Source organism: Centruroides vittatus, unplaced genomic scaffold (genome assembly GCF_030686945.1).
Source record: "Centruroides vittatus isolate TY-2023 unplaced genomic scaffold, ASM3068694v2 contig_355, whole genome shotgun sequence".
NCBI classification, from domain to species: domain Eukaryota; kingdom Metazoa; phylum Arthropoda; class Arachnida; order Scorpiones; family Buthidae; genus Centruroides; species Centruroides vittatus.
In genome coordinates, this window is record NW_027122178.1 from 440,859 (window position 1) to 467,114 (window position 26,256).

The 26,256-nt window shown below is 27.4% G+C and overlaps 1 protein-coding gene across 2 annotated transcripts in view; it reads right to left on the bottom strand.

The window, feature by feature from the left end:
- LOC136974708 (uncharacterized) overlaps window positions 1–26,256 on the bottom strand; it is a 76,516-nt gene that overhangs the window by 17,613 nt on the left and 32,647 nt on the right. For both annotated transcript variants that reach the window (XM_067269650.1, XM_067269649.1), the window contains exons 8-11: window positions 25,806–25,917; window positions 24,371–24,444; window positions 19,793–19,805; window positions 12,115–12,976 (exon numbers count right to left, since the gene is read on the bottom strand). In XM_067269650.1, the coding sequence (XP_067125751.1) occupies window positions 12,115–12,976; window positions 19,793–19,805; window positions 24,371–24,444; window positions 25,806–25,917 (1,061 nt within the window). The remainder of the gene's footprint in view (window positions 1–12,114; window positions 12,977–19,792; window positions 19,806–24,370; window positions 24,445–25,805; window positions 25,918–26,256) is intronic.

Genomic DNA, 26,256 nt, shown 5'->3' on the forward strand with positions numbered 1-26,256 from the left:
AAGTGGCAAAGCAGTGTATCCTAGATATGAGAAGAGGACCCACATATCAGACTACTCATGTAAAATTCCCAAGGTCCAAGACACCTCAGAGCAACTGTGTGATGGCATCATATCTTTGGCTATCTGACCATCAATGTTCAAATGTACTTAATCAGTAGACAAAGCAATTTTAGTTCCTATCTATATGATAACAAGGTTAGCAACATGAAGAAAGTATATATTCAAATGTAGGAGAATTTGGCATAAACTGACTGGCTGAATTAGTTCATGTAAATCAGAACTCAATCTTATAGTATATATTTCAGAATTTTCTGTCTGGCTACAAATGCAAATAGAATGCAAAACAGGATTTTGCATCTCAGGATTAAGGATAAAATAGAATCAATCTGATAAAATATCTTATCTGATATGTAACTTACATCAGACAAGAAAGATAGCAAATGAAATTATTCTAGAACACGTATGTTATTTTTATTTATAATCTTAAAAAATTTACTTATTAAAATATTAAAAAATCCAAAATTACTAGATCTGATGATATAAGCTGTTTTTTATTATTAATAATTTTTCATATATATTTTATATACAGTCAAACTTCCATATTACAAACTTCTATATAACAAATTTCTTCGTATAATGAATTTTTGCATCATACACTGCTCTTTCAGCCAAAACTTATGTAAAATTGCTTCTAAATAACAAAGTTAAATTTCTATGTATCAATTTCTTTTTTAATTTGTAAGGACCATTGATCATTAAAAGCTGATTACTCCTTCTGGGATGAATTCAAATTTAGGTTCAATTTCAGGTATCAATCTTGTATCAATCCTGTAAATCTTTTATAAAACTGCAGCCCAGGTGTGAGAAATACTGGTCATTAACTTTTAAAACCATCATGTAATCTACCCCTCCCCAGGCTACCAGTTGTAAAGAAGGAAGAGAGAAATTAGGTTCAAATGCCATCATTGACAGATAAATGGTTTACAATTAATGAATGTTGAAAATGTTAGAAAGGTGATAATTTCGACAACTGCTGGAATAATTTTTGAGGTTAGTTAGATTTTATTTTATTTAATAAGTCATGCAGTTGGAATTTCAAGAACTGTTAATATAGTGTTTAAGCATTACTAAAAAATTAATGTGTTGTAGGAAGTTGATACAGACTTTTTTTTAGACATTATAGCAAAGTTTGGAATTCCTGTACGTAATTTATCAACCATAATAAAAAATCTCAAATCAATTTTGAAATTAGCCAATGATGCAAGACCTATAGGAAAACATACTATAACCTGCATTTAAATCAATGTAGATGAAGCAGTTTTAATACTGTTGATAAGTGTGAAGTATATTATGAAGAGGGAACATTTTTTTAATTGTTCCGTACAACAAGAACTTAGTTTTTCTCAAAAGTGTAAATAAACCAAGTTTAAGTATTTTAACACACAAATATAAACTTATTTAAAGTAATATAAACATAGTTTTAATTTTAAATAACACTTTGTGTACTAAAAAGTGTAATTTCTGTAAAATGAAATTTCTCTATAGCAAAATTTTTTTCAGGAATTAGTGACTTCATTATATAGAAGTTTGACTATATTTGTCCAAGTTGTTTAGATGCTTGTTTAAAATTATATTTTGTATAGATACATTTCCAACAAATTTAATTTCTAAATGTTCATTTACCACAGTAATTAGGGTTTATACAAAAACCAGCATTTTAATAAACTGGTTTTTGAATCTCAACTTTTCTACAAAACTGGTTTTAACAGGTTTTCGAATTTTGCACCCCCCCCCAAAATTAAGATAAGAATATTTACAACTTATTTTAAAAGTTTTTAATTTATTAAATATTTATAAAATGTTAAAAATATAACAAATATAATCAACTGATGTCTACACAAAACAAAACCAAAGAAAATGCTAGATTATCACATTAAACTATAAAATTTACTTCATAGAAAACCATAAAAAAATAAACAATGAATGCCCTACAAAATATTCTTTTTTATTTTTCCTAATAAAACATGATTTTAGAAAGCAAAGAATGTCTATAGATTTACTGCTCAACCATATCCTTATTTTGCACACAAAATTGCCAGAAATAGAAAAAACTCTCACTTGATACTGAGCTGGGTCCTTAAAGCATTAAATAATAAATCTAAATTTTTTGTTCTTCTATTTGTACCCTCTAATACTAAAAAACTCCTTTTTTGGTGTCTTAGGGCTGAACAAAGTCACTTCTTTGGGTTCTTGAAGATATTTATGTATCGATTTTTCCATAGCATTTTTTAAAGCTATGGCTTGATTTTCTTTTTCACCATTTTTTCATCATTGCAGTCATCTTCTATAAAATTATTTGGATATAATCTTGATAATATTTGTTCAAATAACTTAATGATATCAGATTTTGCAGCTAGTGGAAGAAATATGCTAGAAGAATTTGTCCAAATGTTCCATGGATTTTATAAATAAAGGAGAAGTGTTACTGATCCCGTTTGTCTTCTCTCTTGAATTTGTACCTCTACAGCATGTAACAACTTGAAACTAATTTCAGTTTTCAAAGTTTCCAATTCACATCACAGAAATTCAAATGTGCCTTCACGTGTTAATAAAAAGGATGTTGTCCTAAGGCATCAGCTGCTAAATGTATTGGTCCTAAAACTTTAAAGAGCTCTACAATTTTACAATACTCTGCTTCATTCCACATGTAAGAAGTACTGATGTCATTCAAAGATAAAACAACACATTCTTTTAAGTGCACAAATCTTTCTATCATTTTTCCGACGTTGCAAGATTTCTCCCTACTGTAGGGAGAATTTGATGCTTTTTAGGCATAGGGAGATTTTTTGTTTTTGTAGTTAGTTTTATGAAACTTAGTATTTAACAATATTCTGTTTTATGCCAGAGACAATTTTGTGTCAAAATGTTGATGTTTTTAATCAAATAATTAATTAATTTTTAAGTCTAGGCTCAAAAACCAGTTTTTTAGTTGGGAAACCCGGTTTTCAAATTAAATAAATTTCTTCAAAAAAACTGGGTTTTATAAACTGACAAACCATAACAGTAATCAAAGTTTATTACAAGTAATTTCATAAATCTTGGCTGGAAGCTGCACATTATATAAATGGGACTCTGGAGTACTTAAACAAAATATATGCCAGAGGATCTGAGATGTGTTTCACATCCTGTTAAATTTACAGTGTCTGTAATATATAATTCATGTATCCTTCTCATTCTAACATAGACTTGTTCTTACTATTGCATATCACAGCATTAACTACTGTGCCAATAAAGAGAAGTAAACCTAAAGAATTAAAAGTATTTAATGTAATTTTAACTACTATAAAATTATACAACTTTTTTCTTTTGGTGCTATGATTTTAAATTTCTTTTCAATAAAAATTTTAATAAATATCATTACTCAATATCAAAAATTTTTTTAATTATGGTTCTGATTATAGTTATATTAAAAATATTTAAGAAATTGTAACTAAGCATATTGATCATTATTATACTGATGCTCCAGGATAGATTTTGTGTCAATATTGTTTGTAAAATAAAGTTTCTAATATAAAAATAACCAGAACAGTTACAATGTATAAAATAAAACGTCTGTGACAAGTTAATTATGTCTGAAAGTCTTAAGCACTAATTAATTGATGATCCATTTAATGTTATTTCTATCTCCAAGTTTAAAGATTAAAGAAGTGCATCTAATTTTTTTAAGCCGTGGTCACACCATGCGATTTCCAGCCACAGAGGCAACCGGAACTGCAACAAGTGCGAGTCATGCGTATTCTCATGGTCACACATTGTTCATTGGCATTGTAGCTCAGAAATACGTGACCCTATAATAAACCAATAAAATTACAGTAGCTTATTTTTGACTACTTTTGTGAGTTTACCAATGGTTTACATTCTACATCAGAGTATTTTTACAGAATTTTAGCCACTTTTCTTAGTTACTATTAAAATGGCAAGCAGTTCCTTTTCTGCAACGAATAAAAGAAAAAAGGCAATCATTTTAATAGTGTTAGCGAGAATACACGAAGTTTTAAAATCTTTGATAAAACGAAGAATTAAAATCTCATAGGCGTTTGTGAGCCTGAATAAGCTCGATCAATCTTGATCCTGTAAAAGTATCAATCTTCTAACTTTCTGCCATGATGATGAACTATTTTCAATGTTGTCACCATATGACATGGCATAAAGGCATTTGCTGATTGGATGCGTGTTTGCAATCAGCGCGAGTAGAACAAACTTTTTGTTTCTAGTCACGGTTGCAATTGTGCCAGTTTTCGAAAGGGATTTACTAGTTAATAAGAACAGCCATCCCAGTTGCAGTTGCCTGCGCAGCTGGAAGTCGCAAAGTGTGACCACAGCTTTACAAAATTTTTTCTCATCACAAAATTTAGTAAAAAACTATAAAAGCAGAATAATAAAATGCCAAAATTTCAAAATAAAAAATAGTAAAAATATATGAATGAAGATTTGGAACACTTTATCACAAAAATGACCTACAGGAATTTAAGTAAATTTATAGTAGTATTAGGTTGCAAACGTCTTTTTCTTACTTAATTTTGGTTGATTTCCTACAACACTTCTCAACTAGTATAATGAAATGATTAAATGGTTTTTTAATTAAATGATTCAGTCCTATAAAACATCTATGATTAATACTTTCTTTTGATAATATGCAGAATTTTTATTCATCTTGGTCAATTCTGCATGTATAAAGTTACGAGTAAAGTTTTCATGCTTGATAACTAAAAATCAAGTGAAATAATAGACAAACATAAACAGATTATATATATAGTGTGTTCGAGATCATTTTACTATGAAAATTATTTTTAATATAAATTTTCAAATAGAATTTAAGAGAAAGAAAATAGTAACTAATAAACAGATTTTAAAATAATAATTAAATTTAATTTTATTTCAATTAAAAACAAAAACAATATAATACAATTGATTTTTAAATGCATTATTTTAATTAATAAATTTTTAAATACAATGTTTAAAAATTTTATTCACAAAATAATTTGACTATGAACTAAAGTTGAGTACAACATTAGATATGACAATTCAACAATAAAAATGTCACTAACTATAATATCGAACTAATAGGAATTACATTGTTGTTTTATGTATAAATTTGTTTTATGAAAGTAAAAATATATAGACACTATTTTCATATATGTATACTTTTAAGGCCTGCTTGCTTTACAATCTCCTGCTTCACAACCAATATAAATTTCCTACTCTGATAGTATGAAATATTGCATTTAAGTACTATACTTTTTTGTTACTTATCTGTTTATGACATGCAATGATTTACTACATGATTAATGATTGTGTGTAAGCTGGATATAAGCAAAAACTACACTTACTCCAAATCTTATATTTTTAATGTGTATAGCACTGCAACTCATTCTAATTCAGTCATACTTTAATTTGTGACATTTTATATTATAGTGCACTTTTGCAAATCTGAACTCTGCTTAATTTAAATCAATTTTGGTCATTTTTCAGTAAAACATTCCAGTCGAAAACAAAGAAATCATAGATTATTTTTTAAAATATTAAATGGCAAAATTAACATATACTACACATTTTAATTTAAATATATATGACATATCTGCTATAAAAATTTTTAAAGTATGTATTTGTTCAGATGCAGATCCTTTCAGCTGAATTGCCAAGGTTAGTAAGGCATTAATCTACCATTCTACAGACCCAGGTTTAAATCTATATGGACTGAAAAATGCTAAAAGTTTTCATGGGTGGTCTATCCTGTACATGTTGGACCCTGTCCCTCATCATCCAGCCATTCCATTGTGCGCCTGGCCAAACCCATAATGCACCTGAATAAAGATCATTTAGCACCCACAGAACAATAATAATAGTAGTAAAAGTAGCAGTACTAAATGCATAGATCCATGAGATTAATGATGATGACAATACCCTCCCTGAGAGTTTTATTATAAACTTAAGTTTTCATTTTAAGCTTGTTATAGTTTTTGAATTAATTTCTCTCATAAAATAATTTACTTCTAAAACCTTAGTTTTCAGATTGGTTTAAAGAAATGGTGATAAAAATTTCTGTAATAATTATAAAATATAATTACTGTACTATTGTTTATTTTAATACATAAATAAAAAATCATCCTAAAGATCTACTGTTGATTCTGCCTAGTATTTATTTGTAGCCTTCTTTAACTTCCATTTTTTTCTAATAACCTTTAAACTCTAAACTTTTCACTAATACAAACAACTCTATACAATAATTGGTTCAAATTAGCAAAAGTATACTATATTATTCTGCTTTGTGCACAAAAAATTAGTTATTCTTTTAGTTTCCATATTAACTTCTATTCTGCTTTAATATAAATTATCGAAGAATTAGAAAAATTTATCTTCAACTTATAAGTTTCTTTGAATGATACAAAATCAGCACCAAACAATACAACAGATAACAAAAACAGACCATTATCTTGATTTAAAGACAAACATACCTTCAAATAACAAAAATCTTAAAATTATAAATAAATATAAATTAACAGTCAAATAATTTTCAATAAAATTTAAATGTTACAAAACACATTTCTATTTTTTAAAACTTCTGTGCATTTTGAAAATGATTTACTATATGTGAAGTTTATCGATACACTTTTATTTGATTCTGCAAATTTGTAATGCTTTAACTGTTTTATAATACTTACTTACTTACTTGCTTGATAACTTTTCAATGCCAAACAACCACTGGATTATATCAGGCTACTTTTTTTGATTATATTTAATTAATTACTAAATAATTTATCACTAGAGGGAGACATTAGGCATTATCTCTTATTAAATTTAATAATTATAATTAAATTAATATTTATTAAATAATTTAGAATATTCTAGAAGAAAAGAATTGACCCAGAACGGAACTTGAATCTCACAACTCCCCACTTACCGTGTAGATGCATTGCCAGTTAGCAAGAGTTGCAGATTTCAGTCCCACTCCAGGCCGATTCTTTTCTTCCAGAATATTCTAAATTATTTAATACATTCAAACCTGTCTATAACGAAACCTATAGAGCAAAAACATGTCATTAACAGAAAATTTCTTCGAGCCCTTGAATTTTTTGCAAAAATTAATGTAAATTAACCTATATATAGCAGAAACTGTCTAACGTGGAAATGAAAAGGAAAATCAGGCCATATAATGAAAAAATCAATATCTGATTTAACACAAATTTAACAAGTAGTTTAAAGCATGTTTAAATCATAAAAAAGTCAAAAAATACACATATGCAATATGCAATAGCAAAATACGACTACTGTATTACAGTAATTTTATTGGGATTTGAATGGAAAGTTTTTGCATATTTCTTTTAATAGCTGTTTTCACTTAACATAAATATGTGATGTAGTTATAAGTTGTAAAATTTAACACATTATTCCTAATAGGAGATTGTATTCTTTGTGTTGAAGCTTATTTTAAACTTTTTTATATCACATTTTAATTTGAATAAAATCAAGTCAAAATGTCTGCAGATAAAATGCACATTGGGCATATTATGCATGCTTGTAAGTTTTGTAAAGGATATCACACTATACAAACAGTAAAAAAATACACATACCATGTATGGGGAAGATGCTTCTAAATTCTGAATGTGTCAAATGTACTTTTGAAAGTTTCGTTTGGGAAATTTTGCCCTAAAGGATACAAATATACAGGCCCCAACAGCTGTTGAAGGGAAATTGCAGGAAGAAATTGTTACATTGACAAATAACAACTCATGAATTTGCAACAAACCTTAGTGTGTCACAGACACATTGTTGAAACACTTCATCCACTTGAAATGGTTGTAAAACATGCTGATAATTGTGTTCCACATGCAGTTTGTTTTTTATTTAGTTATGAAAAAACGAACTGAATTGAGTATAATTTTGTTTGACAAAGGTAGACAGCTGTTTATTTTCTTTTTAAACTGGTTACTCATTTTTATGTTAGAAAATTTTTTTATGAGTGAGTGAAAAAATTAAAGTTAAAATAAAAATACTTGTTATTAACTAAAATTTATTCTAGTGGGTGGTGATTGTTCAGTCAAGTACCGAGGTACCACTGTATTTGATTAATGTGATTTTGATATATATGGTAATGTTGAGAAATTTATTACTCACATTAATCAAGGGATACCTATAGTAGGTAACCTGTACATAGCGAAAACCTGTCTACTACAGAAGAGTTGTTCACAGCCTTGGCGTTCCATTATAAATAGGTTTGACTATAAATATTAATTTAATTATAATTATTAAATTTAATAGATGGCACCTTACACCTCTAGTGACAAATTATTTAATTAATTAAATATAATCACAGAAAAGTAGCCTGATATAATCCAGTGATGGTTTGGCTTTAAAAATTTATTTGGTTTCATGATGTTTGTTTATGTAACTTTCCAATCATTATTTAACTTTCCAATCATACTCATTGGGCACATTGTTTAATAAAGTAGCTTTAATACATCTAGATAAGTAAACCAATGACAATGTCTCAAATGAAATGAGCTATGTAATTGGTTTGCTTATCCAGTCGTATTAAAGCCACTTTATTATGCAATACTCCCAATACATTTCTTTTGAAAATCTGATAAACTTGAACTAAAAACAATGTGTGAGTATATATGCAATATATCTGGTGAATTCTAATAGGATCATAAAATAAATCAAACATTTTAAAGATAAAAATTGACAAAAATATCATTCAGCTTTGCTACAAGCAACCAGAGACTATAACATTTATAAACAACAATAAAAATATAAAAAAATTTCATCACACAAAACCAAACAATAATCAGAGGATTACAATAAAGTTTAATTCATAATAAACAAAAATATGAAATTTTAATTTTTCTGTAATTCATTTGAATTCTTCTATATAACATTCAGGGTATATAAATATAATTCTTTTTCCAAATTCTATAAATGAATTTGAATATAATAAAAAAATTTATTGATAACTAACTGAATAACTATTCTTTATATTAAGATATCAGAGTTAAAAGTATTATTGAAATTTAGAACAATAAATACTAACATACTTTTCTTTTTAAAACCTGTTTGAGCCAATTGACTTTTTGTACAGTCTCCATTAAAATACTACTTATAATATTTTACTGTTTTATTCATTTTTTTTAAATTTAATTTTATTATTTATTCTTATTTTGCTTAACTTTGTTTACTTTTATGTTACAATACAAGGTAAGCATAATTAAAATATTAAAATATCAATTTATTAAATTGTAATTTCTGCCAGCCCTTTTTTACAAATAAAGTATTTCTGTTTAAAGTACTATTAAACAAATACAATAAAATGATAAACTGAATCCGACAGTAAGTTTTTTGTTTTCTTGCTCTCACAAACAGCAAAAGTAATAGAACAAAAAATGAAAAACAAAAGTAGCAACATTTGTTCCATTTTGACTTCTGCATTAAATTCAGTCTGGTTTACTTCATAAACAGTACAAGAAAATTAAATATATAACTCAAAACCATTCTGCTATCAAAAGCCATATTTTCATCATTATTTCTTATATTAATCATTAAACAAAATCACAACTGGCATTGGTTGTTGAAAATGTTATATATTTTTTTTTATGGTAAATACTTATTTTAATGAAATTTTATTTTTGTTGTTGCCGTAGTATTTTCTTTTTCATCTACAAAATATTTTTTCAAAGTTTTTTCCTCTATCAATTAAATTCTGTTTTTATATTCTTTTTATCTAAGAGAGTGAATGGAAAAACTTTTAATTTCTCTTAAACTTTTAAAACTTTTAAATGAAAGCTACTATTGTATAATAGTATGGAAAAAAAAATATTTGTTTAATAAAATTAAACTCACTCCTAAACTTGATCATAGTGAATATATGTCATGTTTGTCTTCTTATATACAAAATATTAAAATGCTTAAAACATTTTGCTTAAATATAAATAAATGGCAATTCCATTACCTGTACATCATATTTTGTAATAAATTAATTTCTAACCTACAAACCTATTGAAAAAAAAATCTGGCAATATTTAATTATTCATTTAACAATCAATTGCTAATTAGGCTAATTTGTATAAAGAATATACTACATATTTTCACAGCAAAATAAAAATGTCTATTGTCATCACATATAAAAATAATTATTGCTGACAATATAGCTAAATCTATTCAATCTATTGATCTACCATATATTGAATAGCTATAAACATAAGTTGCATTAAATGAATATTTGTTCTAGCCAGATGCTAATGCTTTAAATCAGGGGTGGGCAAAAGCCGGCCCGCGGGCCGGATTACTAAATGCAATCATATAATTGTTGTTGTTAACCTTTAGGTCAATAAAAACATCAAGTAGATTTTGGCATATCAAGGATTTTAGTCATCATATCAACAAAAACTCATATATCTTCAGTAACTGATTTTTTTTAAAAAACTGTCATTAGAGCAAAACATTTTTCCAAATGTTTAACACCAATCAATTTACCCTAACATATAAATATTATCCTAGGATTATTATAAAAAATTCTGAAACCTTTAAATAAATTATTTATTATATCAAATAAAAATATCAAAGCTGCATCAGTCAAAAGATAATAAAATTAAGATTATAATAGCTTTGAGAAATTTGTTAATTCAGATGTTTTACAGAAGTAATAAGCTTGCTTATTTTTAAAATCTGTTTTAAAATATATGACTTAACAGTTTCATTTTGTTGTTTTATATTCTTTCAGATAAATTAGCATTGATTCTATAATTATTGCATTATTATATAAACATTGATTATAATTATATAATTATAATCATTGTATATATAATTATAATTATATAAGCATTGATTCTTAGCAATTAGCATTCATCTTTGTATGAAAATCATTCTCAAACAATAAATTTCAAATATTCATTTTTTCTGCTGATCTTATATATCATTCAACAAAATTTTGAATTGACATGGCATAACATGATAAAATCAGTATATGATTTTCAGATGATTTTTTCTTATCAAACCACCACATTCACAGAGAAAAAAAACATTCAGATAAACTTAATTATATGTAATAAGAAAATGCCACTTGAAAATCATATGCCATTTTCAATTTTTTCACTTTATATAGAATATCATCTAAATCATGTTCACAGTTCTCAGATGATGTGAGAAAACATATGAAATTAGATACAATTTTGCCTTAAATTTTTAATTTTTAGCTTTTTGGTAAGCTAAAGTCAAATATAACATTTATGATTTTACTATTCATGACTTTGCTAAATCAAACTTTTCCAGTTTTCAGTTAATTCTTTACATTTAGAATAAAAGAAATAATTTAAAAAACTTCATTATAATGAAATTATAAATAAAACAATCCAACTCATTCTCTCATTCTAAATAGATCATAAAATATTGGTTTGGGCAATTACTTCATAGCTAATAAGCACATTAATTTTGTAGCTTATTGCTAGTTTGCTTTCACATTTCTATAATTCTTATTTTAATCATTATAAGATAAAACATGTTATAATGCTAACATACAGTAATATGTTAGCAAGTAAGAAAAAATATTGACAAAATAAAAATGCTTATTAGTCTATAAAGCAAATGTTCTGTGTGCTGTTTAGGAGAGAAATTGCTTGATACATAATTCCATTATAGCATATTTCTTAAACAAAACCACTATTGTTTTATATTAGAAAGGGGTAAATACCCCTTTCTAATATAAAACAATAGTGGTTTTGATTAATTGAATTTAAAAATTAGAAACTGCAATATTGTAACTGTTATATTTATAATACTTTGCCATAATATTTTAAACCCACAACTTTCTAAAATTTTTGAAGTCTAAACTTATGTAAGAAAATACCTGATTAAATTATGTTAAAACAAGTAGATATACATTTATTTTTATACAAAAGATTGATATTGATATTAATGTAAATTATATTGAAAAAGAAATTTGAAAATAACTTACTCACAAATACATCATCTTTATATTTTTTTAAAATACAAATAAAATAGTAAATTTATTTGAATAAAAAAGTTAAAAAGTTTCAATGATGAAAATCAATTTTCACTGACCTTGAACGCTTTCAGAATTATCTTTCAGGCTTGAGCATAATACATGATTTACTTTTACTTCTTCATCTCCTTTTTTCTCAATGATTTGTTCAGTTTTCTTTGCATTAGAATCACTTATTCTTATATTTTCAGTTTGAGTAGATAAAATTGTTTCTGTCAGGACAAGTGACGTTAAATCTGTTTTAATTAAAGTACAGTCTAACTGTTTATTGTGAGAAATAGGCATATGGTCTTCTGTTGATACTTTCTTATCACACATAACTAAACTAACTGAATGACTGTTACTATTTTCGCATTCCATTATACAATCTTCAGTCTCTTTGTTTGCAGGGATGGAATAATCTTCATTTTCAATAATATGTAACAGTGCATTTTTGACCACACTTTTAGATGCAAAATTTTCTTTGGGTGAATTTAAACAATGATTTGAAAGATCAAAATCTTTAGCATTACGATCGGCACAGGCCGAAAGAGAAATGTGTTTTTGGCAATATAGCCTTTCTTTAGTGTTTGTTTGAACTGTAGGGGCACTTTCTGAAGTCCAATCTTCAAGATCTGGCAAACTATATGAATCGTCATCAATTGTTGTTTCAATACAATGTTCAGCTACCATTTTTCTCATCATTAAAGTATTGTCATTATCATTTTCATGCTTAATAGGCACTCGTCTTTGAGCTACATCTAACGAATTCGGATGATGTCTTCCGACAACTACCGGATCAGCCCAATTACAACGGTTTAAAGAATTTCTTTGATATTTACAAAGTTGTGTATGATACTGGTTAATGGATTGCACAATTCTAGATGTGTAATCTTTTGGATCCATTCCATTTGGACAAAAGAAAGGCACTTTTTCAACCATCTAGAAAAATTTGATATTATTTTACAAAATTGTATTTATAAACATTTAAATTGTTAATAAAAATTCAAATTTATTTAAATTAAATTTTAATGAAAACAGACACACCATTTCTAATATAACCGAAAACAACACAAAACAGTATTTAGCATAATAGATATATTGATCATATCATCAAAGAAACACACAAAAATTAAGTGAAAACCAGTACTGTACTTTCACATTAATCCTCTAAATACACTTAACTTTACAAAATTAAAATATGTAAAATTAATCAATTATTGACTATAGTTGTAAAAAGTTATTTATTTTATTTAAAACATAATTCTAAACATCTAACAGAGCAAGTTTGTGCAATGTCATTTTCTGTTATGCATACATGTTTGCTATTAGTGTTAAATTCATCATTATAGGTGACATTTTCATAAAAACTTGTTAAACTTATAGCATTACAATTTGAAAAAGACTACTGACAGATGAAGCCAGAACTTAAAAGGAAGCAAGTAATATAATGAAACAAAACTGATGACTGAGAAATATTGTAATGATCAAATATGAAGGTCATACAAACCATGAAAATTGCTTAATTTGTTGGAGACTCCTAGAAATTGGCAAAAATTTTAAAATTCTCAGACTCCTAAACTGAGGTTATTCTTCCCATATTTACTCAGCATAATGATAAACTTTTAGATTACATATTAAAACAGACTAATGTATAGGTGGCAACATTTTGATATTGCTGTGAGCAAAAAGATATCACATTTCCTGGAAGGAAAATTCCTGAAATCAACTTTTCAAGAGTTGGCAAGCTTTTGAATTCAGAAGAATTGGAAAGTTATTTTGCATAAATTTGTGCAGAGAGCTGCTAAGGAACAGGAATGCTTATACCAAACCATCAAATTTAATATCAAAAATGTTCCAAATGCTAATATCAGATGTATGTTCAAATTACAATTCATGAATTGATTTAAGTCTTTAGGCATCAAAAAAATCTAGCAACGAGTTGCATAACTTTTCTGACTTTTATGAGATTTTATTTTAAAAATAACATTTGTATTATTAATCAAAATAACTAAAGTTGTGTATGGCACCATCTGTTATGAGACTTTGTTATAAAAACTTTATTATTTTATAATAATTAAAAATATATAAAGGACTTAATTTTGAGGGTAAAGATGAGTTTTATAAAACACTATAAATGCTAACCACAAGTAAAATCTTCATTAAGTCTGATCCCTCAGAAGATATATCACATGACCACCCTTTCTCCCTCTCTCCATTCCCTTGACCTTTCACAGCCAAAATTTAATAGCATTAATGCCCTTTATATACAAGCTATCATGCCAAATTTCATTTCTTTATCTTTGCCCCATCCTGAGATACTAAGCAAAATAGATGCCAACACACACACACACACACATGGCATTTTTTTGCCCTTTTTTGGGGGGTTAAGGGGGTCTGAAAAAGTGGAGATTTGAAAAAAAAACTCAGAAGGACAAATTTGACATGATTCCCATACTTTCCCTTGTTACATATACATAACAGCCAGTTAAGTAAAAATGAAATTGTATCTTATCACTTACCAAGTTTGAAATAATGATGTCAATCTTTTGCTATATCTTATTGGTCCCATTATAAGCAAAAGACTACTACAATTGACCACCATTACAACCTTATTTTATAATGTAAGCTTATAATAGAAGCTTCTCTTATGATGTTATGAATGTTCATAAGGTTATAACAAAGTTTTTTGTAACAGAAGATACTGATTCACAAACTCACTAATAATGCTTTTTATTTACTCTTATAGTCATAAAGACCTTATTTCATTATAAGTGTTCTGCTATTCTGTATTCTCAACTTTAAATTCATTAACTGCTCAATTAAATAAAAGTAGTTATAACTACAGTAGAGTGTCGTTTATCCAAATCAATTGGGGGCTGGAGTTGTTCAGATAACTGATTTTTTCAGATAACCGATTATGTACGAAAAAATATATTAACCTATCCGATGTTGAAATTTTTCTCCATTGCGTGTCGCTTCATGTTGAATTTTCGTCGATTTTAAGCCTAACGAAAATTTTTATAATAATAATCGAGGCTATCGTATCATTAAAAATTATTTCTTTATTTTGTACAAACAAAATAAATATATTGAAAAATATAAAAACAAAAAAATTATACTTTAGAAGTTAATCTAGTATCAAAAACGTTTGATTCAGGATGACACAGTCCGAATGGAAAGCTTTCGGATAACCGACATTTCGATTAACTGGCTTTCAGATAAATGATGCTCTACTGTAATTTTATTTAATTTTTTGTGTATAATGTACTGCTAATTTATGCACTGTATTATACTGAATTTACTAATATAAATAAACTTATGAATAGTTATTTCTATTATAATTTATTTAATAATTAAATAATAATCTATCAAAAATTTTATTTACAATTAAAGAAAACACAACTTTTTCTGTATAACCAAACTTTTCTTAAATACTGATCAATATGTTCATTTATCAATACATTGTTAATTTTTATAAAATGAATTTCATAAAAATATATTTGTTACAGTTTTAAAGTTGATTATACAGATATACACAATGACAAAGATTATACATAAAAATATAAAGAATACAATGAAAAAATATCTTATATTCTTTACATATATGAGTATATATGAGATAATCAAATGGATTAATGAACTGACAAAATATGATCAAGTACTCATTGATTTCTGTATAAAAAGTTAAGTAATCCATATATTTACCAAAAGATGTACTAAAAGATTTAGAATTACCAGAGTTAACTCAGATTAATAATATCAAAAAGGTAGGAACAAACCTACTTTTAATGCCAAACTAACCTAATCATTAACTAACTTAAACAAAAATCAATAAAATAATTCAAAAATACATTTTTTTATTTGATCTAATAAAAACATAAATACAGTGGAACCCTATTTATCCAGATCTTAATTAATCCAGATCTCTGGTTTATCCAGAATAAGAAAGGCAGACATACAGAAAACCTATGTATGCAAACAAATCAAAGAACTAACTTGTTAGTAGTACATTCTTGCCTGAGTATAATGTGGCAGCTGTAAGAATACTGTTTTCCCTTGGCTCAATGCCAATTCTGAACACCTGCAACTTTATAACTGAGGATCTGGTAACAAAAATAAATACAGTGCAGTAAACCACAATTACTTCAGTTCAAATTATTCCTTTGGTTTCCCTACAGAAAGCTAAGGTTAATTGCCAGTTGACCTTAGAAAAGTTCATGAAGAGTTCTCCCCACACATATGGTCAAGAATGTATGTGTACTGTACCAGCTGATAGAAAACAACAATCTGATAGTGTATGTAGATATGTCTTTTGCTTTATACTGTTACTATTGTTGTAAAAGTATATATAATATGCAATAAATAAAATAAAATGTAAATCTAAATTCTTATTTATGTTGTTAATGAATTTTCCACATTATCCAGATTTTTTATCATCCGGATTGGGCCTGGTCCCATTTGAGCTGGATAAAGAAGGTTCCACTGTAATATAAAACAAACTAATATATTAGGTTTGGATTATAGTTTTTTTAATTAATTTATTTTTTAATATCTATTGTATATACATTTAATAGCACTAATAAAATTGAATTCCTTTATATTTTTAAGCTGAAATTGAAATGTTTAAATAAATGTCTTCTTCTAAAAAATGTAAAAGTTTTGGTTTAATAATAATAAAATATATATAAATTAATCTTAGAATAGTGATAAAAGACAAAGTAAGACAAATAAGTCCACACAGGATGATTCACTCAGGATGAACACTTATTATATAGAATGTAAAATGACAAAATGAGCATAAAACATGAATGTAACGATTCTTTGTTTCATGATGAAGCAGTCAACCCAGGTATATTTTACATCACATGTTATTCAAATGTAATTGTACAATCATAAGGTATTTAATGAAGTAAATGTTCAGTCTCAAGTGAAACACCCTGTATTAAATACTATGAACAGCTCAAAACTGCATGAATAAATCTGACTGGCTTACCAGAGAATTAATTCTATTCTTGATAATGTTTAATAACTTATATACCCAAATATAAGAATTTATAATTAGAGTATTATCATAAATGAGTTAATATTGATTTTTATTAACTTTAGCTTTTAACACTACATTTATAATATTTTAAATAAATATAATTTACATTTAAAAATTATTTTAAAATAAAGGCCAGTTCATACCTTACAAGAACAGAAAAGAAAAGAGAAAAAGACACTAAATACGTTTAACATGCAACACTTTGCACATTATTAGTGACATATTTCCATTCTCATTTGGTTAGAGAAAGAAGTTGAGTGTTTTACTTTTCTCTCTGTTGGCAGCTCACAATTCTTTGCATCCTTCAACATGAAGACTGATAAAATTGAAATGATTAGAATTAAAATAGAATTATCTTTGATGAATCATAAATCATCATTTATATAACTTAAGTTAATGAATAGATATTATCTTTACATACATTTAAAACTTACCTAAAATAAAAATGTATATCAGGTGCATCTTCCTTAATTTCTTTTATAAGATTATAAAATAATTTTTTCTTTTCTACTTCTCAAATTAACCACATATATGCTCTTTTTTTTTTTTTAATTTTATGACTTATGTATGCTTTCAAAGCACATTTTTGGCTGTAGCTATGAGATGCCATATTTTAAACTGTATATATCTAAAATGCACACTCTTTTGTTGTCTTGAAGTATAGTAGAACTCCAATTATCCAAACTGATTCATTCTGCAGGTGATTTGAATAAATGAAAATTTAGATAAGTGAATTAACATGTAAGGAATGAAATTACAGGATAGCAGGAAGTATTGCATACATACTGTATTTATTTATTCATCAATGTGCAAGTAGCATACTACTAATCATTTGGATCTGTCACAGTAAATAAGGTTATATAGAAAGCTTCATTTCAGGTTTAAAAAAATGCAGCAAAAACAATTGCCTAGCACTTAAAGTAAGTAAATTCATCTTGCCTTTCAAATCACTTCATTACTATCTCAAAACAATTAAAAGCTTCACTGTGTGATGATCCAGGATTGTTATTTAACTCTTCTTCTGCTACCACATCCTCTTTGGAAGCACTGTCTCCTCACATGCTTTCTACAATTTCTTGATCATTCAAAATTTGAAAACCATTATCACTGCATCACTTCTCAACCAATTTCCCATCTCCTGAATTCTGCACTATGAAAAAGCTGAAATGTTCTCTATTATTTCATAAATGTCATTGCAAAATGTTTCATTGGTGAACTCGAACATGGCATCTCTCTCAAGCAACTTTCTCCATGTTCTGTTCAAAGTTTCTCATTTAACAGAATTCCTTGAACCAACCAACATACACATGCATTCCTTAACATTAAGACACTTGTGAAATTTCCACACATCATTTCCATTTTTTATTAACTTTAGCTTTTAACACTACATTTATAATATTTTAAATAAATATAATTTACATTTAAAACAGCACAATCACAACAGTTTTTTCACAGACTGGAGTTTCATAGTTTCAATAATGCCCTGATTTATTAGACGCAGGAACAACATTACATTTGGAGAAAGGAACATAACTTTAAGTTTTCCATCTTTTGTGAGTGCTTGCTGCTAGGGTGGGATGGCACAAGGTCAATTATTAACAGCAAATTGCCATATTTTCCAGCCCCTTTAGATAATTTTTCACTGTGAAATTGAAGACTTCATCATACCATTTAATAAAAATGTCTGCTGGCATCCATACATTTTTTTGGTTCATGCATGTTACTGGTACTCTCACGTTCTTTAGAGCTTATGGACACTTACTTTATTTTCCCCAATCATAAGCAGTTTCAATCTTTGTTTTCCAGTAGCATTGGTGCACACCATCACCGAAACTCAATCATTACTCATTTTTCATCCTAGAGTAACATATTCCTGCATTGATGACAGTGTCTTTTGAGGCAGAGATTTCCAGTTTAACTCTGTCTCATCAGTATGACAGATGAAGTGATGACTGTATTTCTGTTTGATACAGGTTGTCAATTCAACAAAAAATTTTTTCAGCATTTTCTAAGTTCACAGACAGCTTCTCACCATGAATCGCAAGTTCTTGGATTCCATGCTGTAACTTGAAGTTGTGAGGCATCAAATGCCAGGTTTTTGAAGTTTTCATCTCAGCCCAATTTCTTGTTGAACATCATAACTTTCTCATAAAAAATTGGCCCAGATATTGTGTATAGTGGAAAGTTTCTGCATGAATCACTTATGTGTTGCTTTGTCAACTGCAGCATCATTCTCTTTTTTCATTGTCTTTTTGCTAAAACAGCCATCCTCACTTTTCAGTGTAGATGCAAACTGCAGTAGTGTGTCATCATTTTTCTTAATGTTCAAAACAACAGTTTCTCTATACCATATTTTTCAGCAATAAATTTCTCAGATTCTTCTTTTTTCAATGCATTGACAATCTCAATTTTTATGTCATGGTAAGAACAACACATTTTCATTTTAGTGAGTTCTCAGAGATGAAAAGAATTGTATTACAGTAAATGTAAAGAAATTGCACTGTGACATCATGGGAGAGAGAAAAGAGAGCAAATGGTAATTCAGATAATTGGACATTTGGTCAATTGACATTTGGATAATTGGAATTCTACTATATGAACACTTATGGGCAGAGAAAAGAAAAGACATATTGCTTTCTCTTTTCCATTCTCAAAAAGTATGAACCAGACTTTAGTTAGTATAACAACTAAAATAGAAATTAAATACTTACATGAGGCAAGAATCTGTTTATTATAGATGAAAAGAAAAAGAAGAAAGGAAACATTATTAGTAAATTTTAAATTAAATAATTTAATATAATTATAAATTAACTTTTTTTATATTTCTCTACTAATATTGTCAAATTGTCTAATCTATTGATATATTTTTTATTCTATTATTTAAAATATATATAAATTTTAATTAACAAGTGAAACATTTTCAAAAAAATTTTTCAATAAGATTAAAAGTATTTAATAATTATAAGCTATAATTATTAAGTATTTGAACAGTTTTAAAAAATGTTTATATTTTATGCACAAATACATTCAAATTAGCCTATTTTTCAACATAAATTAAATTTTTACCTTTAAATAATGATTCAGTATTTATAAGAATTAAATATATTTTTATTTAAACATTGAAATCAAAATTTTAAAAAAATCATATAAATAATTTTATAAAGTAATTGTTTATGTATACAATATGGAAATATGTTTTTCTTCTATACAGAACTATACATAAACTTGATAATATGGATATTAATGAAAAATCATATCTAGTATCCTATTACTAATTTCCATTTATTTTGAATAAATCCTCAAAGCTTTTTGCATGCCTTTATGATATTACTATAAGTAGAAAAAAAAAACATATTTTAGAAGTTCATTAATCCAGCATTTATGGAATGAGAATAGTGCTGGATTACCATAAGTGCCAAATTTTGAACAATTTTATGTTTTCACAAAATTTGTACAATTACATATTGTCACATTTATATACTCTATTCTGCAGAAAAAGTGCATGTCCTGTCAGTCTATAAAACATGCTGAAGGAGTTGGGTTTATCATGCTGTAAATTTAACATTACACTGCATCACTCAAATCATTGTATGGCATCCTGTGAATGTTGTATTCTTTGCTTATAGCAGCAGAACGAGTAAATGTCATAGCAAAGTAATACAAGTACCTGGTGTATTTGTGTATGCTGCAGTCCAAAACCTAATCTAACCTATGTTGAAAAGATATCTTGCCCTGGATAGACATTTAAGTAAACCCTATACAGTCAGTTCACCTTAAAATGAACACCAATAAAAATGAATTCTGGTGCTAAAGCAAATTTTGCCATTGCCCTGACAAAATGCAATTGTCACAATGTTAATTTTCAAGTGATAAAGCAAGCAAAAATTTTACCAGAATTCATTAAACCAAACTGTAAATTACCTTCACAATTCCCAGAAATAACCCTATTTCCAATTATGATTTTATTATTCACATCAAAAGTGTCAAAAGTAAATTGGTACTATAATAAATTTTCTATTTAGAGTAGAATAATTTTCTTCTCCTAGTAAGCACAGAGAGGTTCAACCTCCAGTTGTAAAACAACTCAAACATCTGGTTTTAGCAGACCATTCTACTGTATTCAGAAAATAGGGGTTAAAGTTTAAAAACACCCACCTCTTTAAAGAGATGAAGTCCCATGCAAACATGCTAGTTTGGATTCAGAAGAGTGTGCACACAGTGATGCTAGGTTTTATTACTTTGTGCCAAATTTGGTTCCTTTTTTTAGTCTTTTGGAGCCAAAAAAATATTTTCTACTTTTTCAAACTACTTTTTCAAGAATGTTTGAAAATTCTTCAACAGAAAAAACATGGATACCTTTTAGCTTTGTGCAAGAATCAAACAAGTTAAAAGAAAAACAATCCTATGATGATCTCATCAGAAGCTAGTACAGTAAGACCCCGCTTAACGTTGTTTTGATATGACGCAGTCTGCTTGAAGCCTTAAAAAAAATGCTCAAAATTTACGTTGATTCAAATTATCACAGCATTTCATTGATTCGTATATAATATGATGGTGTGAGACCATGGATTTTAGTGAAAAATTTTTGTAAATGAAAAAAATTTCCTTTTTTTTGTTCAAAAATATTGTAAACAATCACCGATAGAAAAATTCCTCGCAAAGAATCGGGGCAGAGGTCTCCATTAACTATCAACAGTTAGGTGGAAAAGTTGACATTTAGTTGTCAAGAATTGGCAAGTCACTGTCAACAACCGACCGCTTCCCACACTAACACTATAAAAACTCGCGCCACCAAAAACTTAGACGCTCTCATAGGAAGTTGTTTCTATACTTGTGTCTATCGTTCTCCATGTCCAGGAACGAAGTCCCATCGGAGAAGACCTACAGCAACTCTTCTACATTGTCGGCGACCACTATACATCGAATTATATCGTCAATTCTCACACCAAGAGGTATTTTATTAGGGACTTTGTAAACTCTTACTTCCCCGACACGGAATTAGGCTTAGCTCATAGCCACCTGTTTGTTTATAACTTGAAGAGCTTTATATCTACTCACATATAACTGCATTTAATCACATAGTTTATCTTAGGATAGTTTGTAATCGCCTTTGTATTTTATTCTAGTTATTCAATAAATGTTTTATTTGTTAACCTGTCTCCTGTCAATCCAAAATGCCTGTCGACTTACCGACACACCTCCCCACTCATTTTTTTTTGCCCTTCTAGCCATCCAACAACAAAGAGATCGGGTTTTGCCAACCTGTGCAGAGTAAGTTGGCAGCAAGCATTAACCTGTGACCCTCTGCTTATCTCACAATTATTTCCGAACATGAACCAATCAGCAAGATGTGACAATTTGTCATGGTGCTGTACTTTCCTTAAATCTATGTTTGTTTTGTGCAATTTTGGAAAAAATATAACATCATGGATACCGTAGGCAATATCGATTTCTCTTGGCAAGAATTAACTGATAAATGAATGAACAGAGTTTGGAAGAAGTTATGGCTGAAGGTATCCAAGAATTCTTGACGAGAAGAGCCTATCGCTGTATCGTTAGGTTGACTCAAATTGTCAACCTAATCGATACAGCAGGACTAGAAGATGTAGACAAGCGGGATATTGAGAAGTTACTGCAGGTTTCTGGTGAGAGCATTATCAATGATGACCTTGAAGAACTGGCAAGAATGAAGAACTGGCAGAATAAGGAATTCATATAGAACTGGAAAATAGTGATTCTGAAAATGAAGAACCCAAAGAATTTATCTACAGATTTCCTTAGTAAAAGTTTGATAATGATAACCGAAATCATTGATCAAACTGTAGCAAATGATCCAGATTTTGAAAGGAGTGCAAAAGCAAAACAAAGTGTTTTGGATACAATCTCTTGCAACCGACATTTGCTTAAGGAAAGAAAAAAGCGACAAATGAAACTACATGACTTTATCACAAAAAACAAGAATTTCAGAAGAGCTAGGACCTTCATCACAAAAAATGAACTTTAGATTTCTGTGTGCATATGTTTGTGTTATTTAACATATTTTTATATTAATTTGCATATATAACTTAAAATTATAGTAAAATTTGTTAATTTTTGGTCCCATGTTCCCCTTTTCCTATTTACTCGATGTTAAAATGACCTCACTTAATGCTGTTTCGCTTAGCGCTTTGTTATCTAAGATCGCATCTCCGCATTAAGCGGGGTCTTAAAAAGGTATTAAGTCAATCTTAATACCTTTTTAAAATTCTATATTCCTCTACTGTACACAATTTAAAGAATTTCTAAAATGTTAGATTGGGAACTTGGTGTGATAAACTCTTACATAAAATAACCTTTATAGTTATATAAATCAATTACTATAATGTAATGTAATAGAAGGGTTAGAACAGTGTTTCTCAAAGTGGGCGGTGAGTAAATCTAGGGGGCGCTGGAGGCAGGGTACTGAACGGTGACCAAAGGCAAAAGTTAGGGTCACTGACAGCCGTTTCCATTTCCTCTGTTAAATGGATAAGAGGAAACATTGCATTTAATGGTTTCCAGATGTTGAGAACAATGTATGGTAAGGGCACAAAGTGTGAGATTCATACAAAAGTTTTCCTAAGAATATTTCCAATCCTTTCTCACAAGAGAAAATGAGTTAGGGGGCGTTGGGTATAACTTTATGGAACAAAGAGGGCGGTGGATCGAAAAAGTTTGAGAATCACTGGGTTAGAAGTATGAAATAATCTAATAATCTTAACCTTTGTTATTGTTATTTTTTGCCCAAGCAACACCAGCTCATCTGCTATTTTCAATAAAGTGAACTAACTACAGTTCCCCTAGCAATTCATATTAATGCAAATTGACTGTATATAAATTTAACAATTTCTTATTTGAACTTTAATCAAAAGTTTACAATAAAATTTATTTAATGTAACTGCACCACAAAATACAATTTAACCAAATCCATCAATATAATGTCAACTACCAAAATGATGTATTCAAATTCTTACGATGAATCACAATAAAAAATTAGTAATCAATTAATTACAATCTTAGTATGAGGCAAAATTAAATATTTTTTTATTTTTTCAAATAAAAACCATTTTTCATTAGTATTTAACAGTACTGTCAAATAAACTTTTATTGGAAAATATTAAAAAAATTAAACAACACATATATATATAAAATGATGAACATGATATATATATCATCATCAGACAGGAGTTTATCATGATATATAAAAGCAGTAATGACAGTGAACATGTTAATTATTAAATCAAAATATAATGAATGAAAAGAATATTTACCTTGGACAAACCAATGACACAGACACTGGAGAATCAGGAGATGGCCAGACATGTAACTGCTCCTGTGTTGAATTCTAATTTAACAGAGTAAAGAAAAAGAATAATTTCCTGAAATTATAAGGGTTGTAAATGTTTCTGTATTGTATAACTAAATATTAAATAGATAAATTTATTATGATTCAATTAAAATAATTTATGCACAGTTTCGTAAAGGAAAATACCTTTATTGAATGCAAAATATATTTTCCAATTTATGCACATTACATTTTCTTAGTTAACATTTTAATTGTTTTTTTTTTCAACTTAAACTAAAATCAATTAGCATGTAGCTAAATTTTCCATTAATTAAATTAAATTTAATCTGTATTGATGTATCTATAATACATCAATATATTACATTATCTGAATAATTTCAGATTCAACTAGTTAATAAAATATCATTTTCAAAAGTTCACTACTAATATTGATAACAAAAATTTTACATATTAAATTTGAAAACTTTTTTGATATGTATAGAATATACGTTGAAATTTTATTAATGATCAAATTTCTTATAAAACTCAGATATAAAACTAAACAAGATTTTAATACATTTTTTAACAAGAAAAAATTTATTTTTTAAAAAATATATAAAAATATCACAATATTAAAAAAAACTGTTTTTATTTTCCATCATTTCAACACACCAGTGACAGTCCAAAACAATTTTCACATACAAAGATGCCCTTTGATATTTTTATATTTTTTATAATGTAAATACCATTGGCCAAGTTTTAAATTTTTAGTTAAACAAAAAAATTTATCTTTTAAGACATTATTTGCTATATAATTCCAAAATTTGTTACTCATATGTTTGAAAATAGAAAAACATCAGCAGTAGACATTTTTTTTGCTGATACATATTACAGTGACTGATTAAACAATAATCTAATGAAAAATTTGTTATTTAATTATCAGTTACTTCAAACAATTATTAATAAATCATTTATACAAGCATTTAGACTGACATTCATTCTTTCTCTACATTCAATCAATTAGTTATTAAACCAATTCATTAGATATTTAAGTTCTGTAATAATGTTTTTTAATGTAATATTAATAAACAAGGTTTCTTTAGGAAAGTCTGTTCAATTTTGTGAGATTTACCTGTCTGAAAGATGATACAAAGATCTATTATACTCTCTGCTTATATTAAATGTAAAAAAAGCCGGTATTTGTAAAATTTTAAGTTAAATATCAATTTGATTTCTTCAGATTTTAATATCACAGTTTCAATAAAATTTTATTGATAGTTGTTGCTAATAAAATAGTTTATTTTATAACACAATATATGCTAAAAAAAGAAAATTTATTAAATTAACAACCAATACTTTAATATAATCATAAGTCATACAAAAAAGTAAATTTTACTATTTTAAAATTTATATATGACTACCTGAACAGAAGCTTGACAACTAGTACACTGTGTATCATCTAATACTTTGTTACTTGTGCCTTTGATATGATGTATTGTAGGAAAACAGGAATTTGAATAATCACCCTCATTACTAGGAAATAAGAAAAGATTTTTTGCAATTAGCTTTATAAAATGTATATCTATTTAACAAATAATATGGATCAATAAATCAGAGAGCATTCTGATCTCATACTTTGAAAATTTTATGAATATTTATTAAAATATTTAACAAAAAACTAAATTTTACAATTTATTAACACCTTTTATTAAATTCTTAATAATTAAATTGTTATAGTAAACATACATACAGAAAAATTAATATTTTTCTTATATATAATATTTTCAAACAAATATACAAATACTTTCTCTCAAAAATCAGTACTGTAAATACTGTATTTAATAAAGCAGTAAACTATGTATATTACTAATC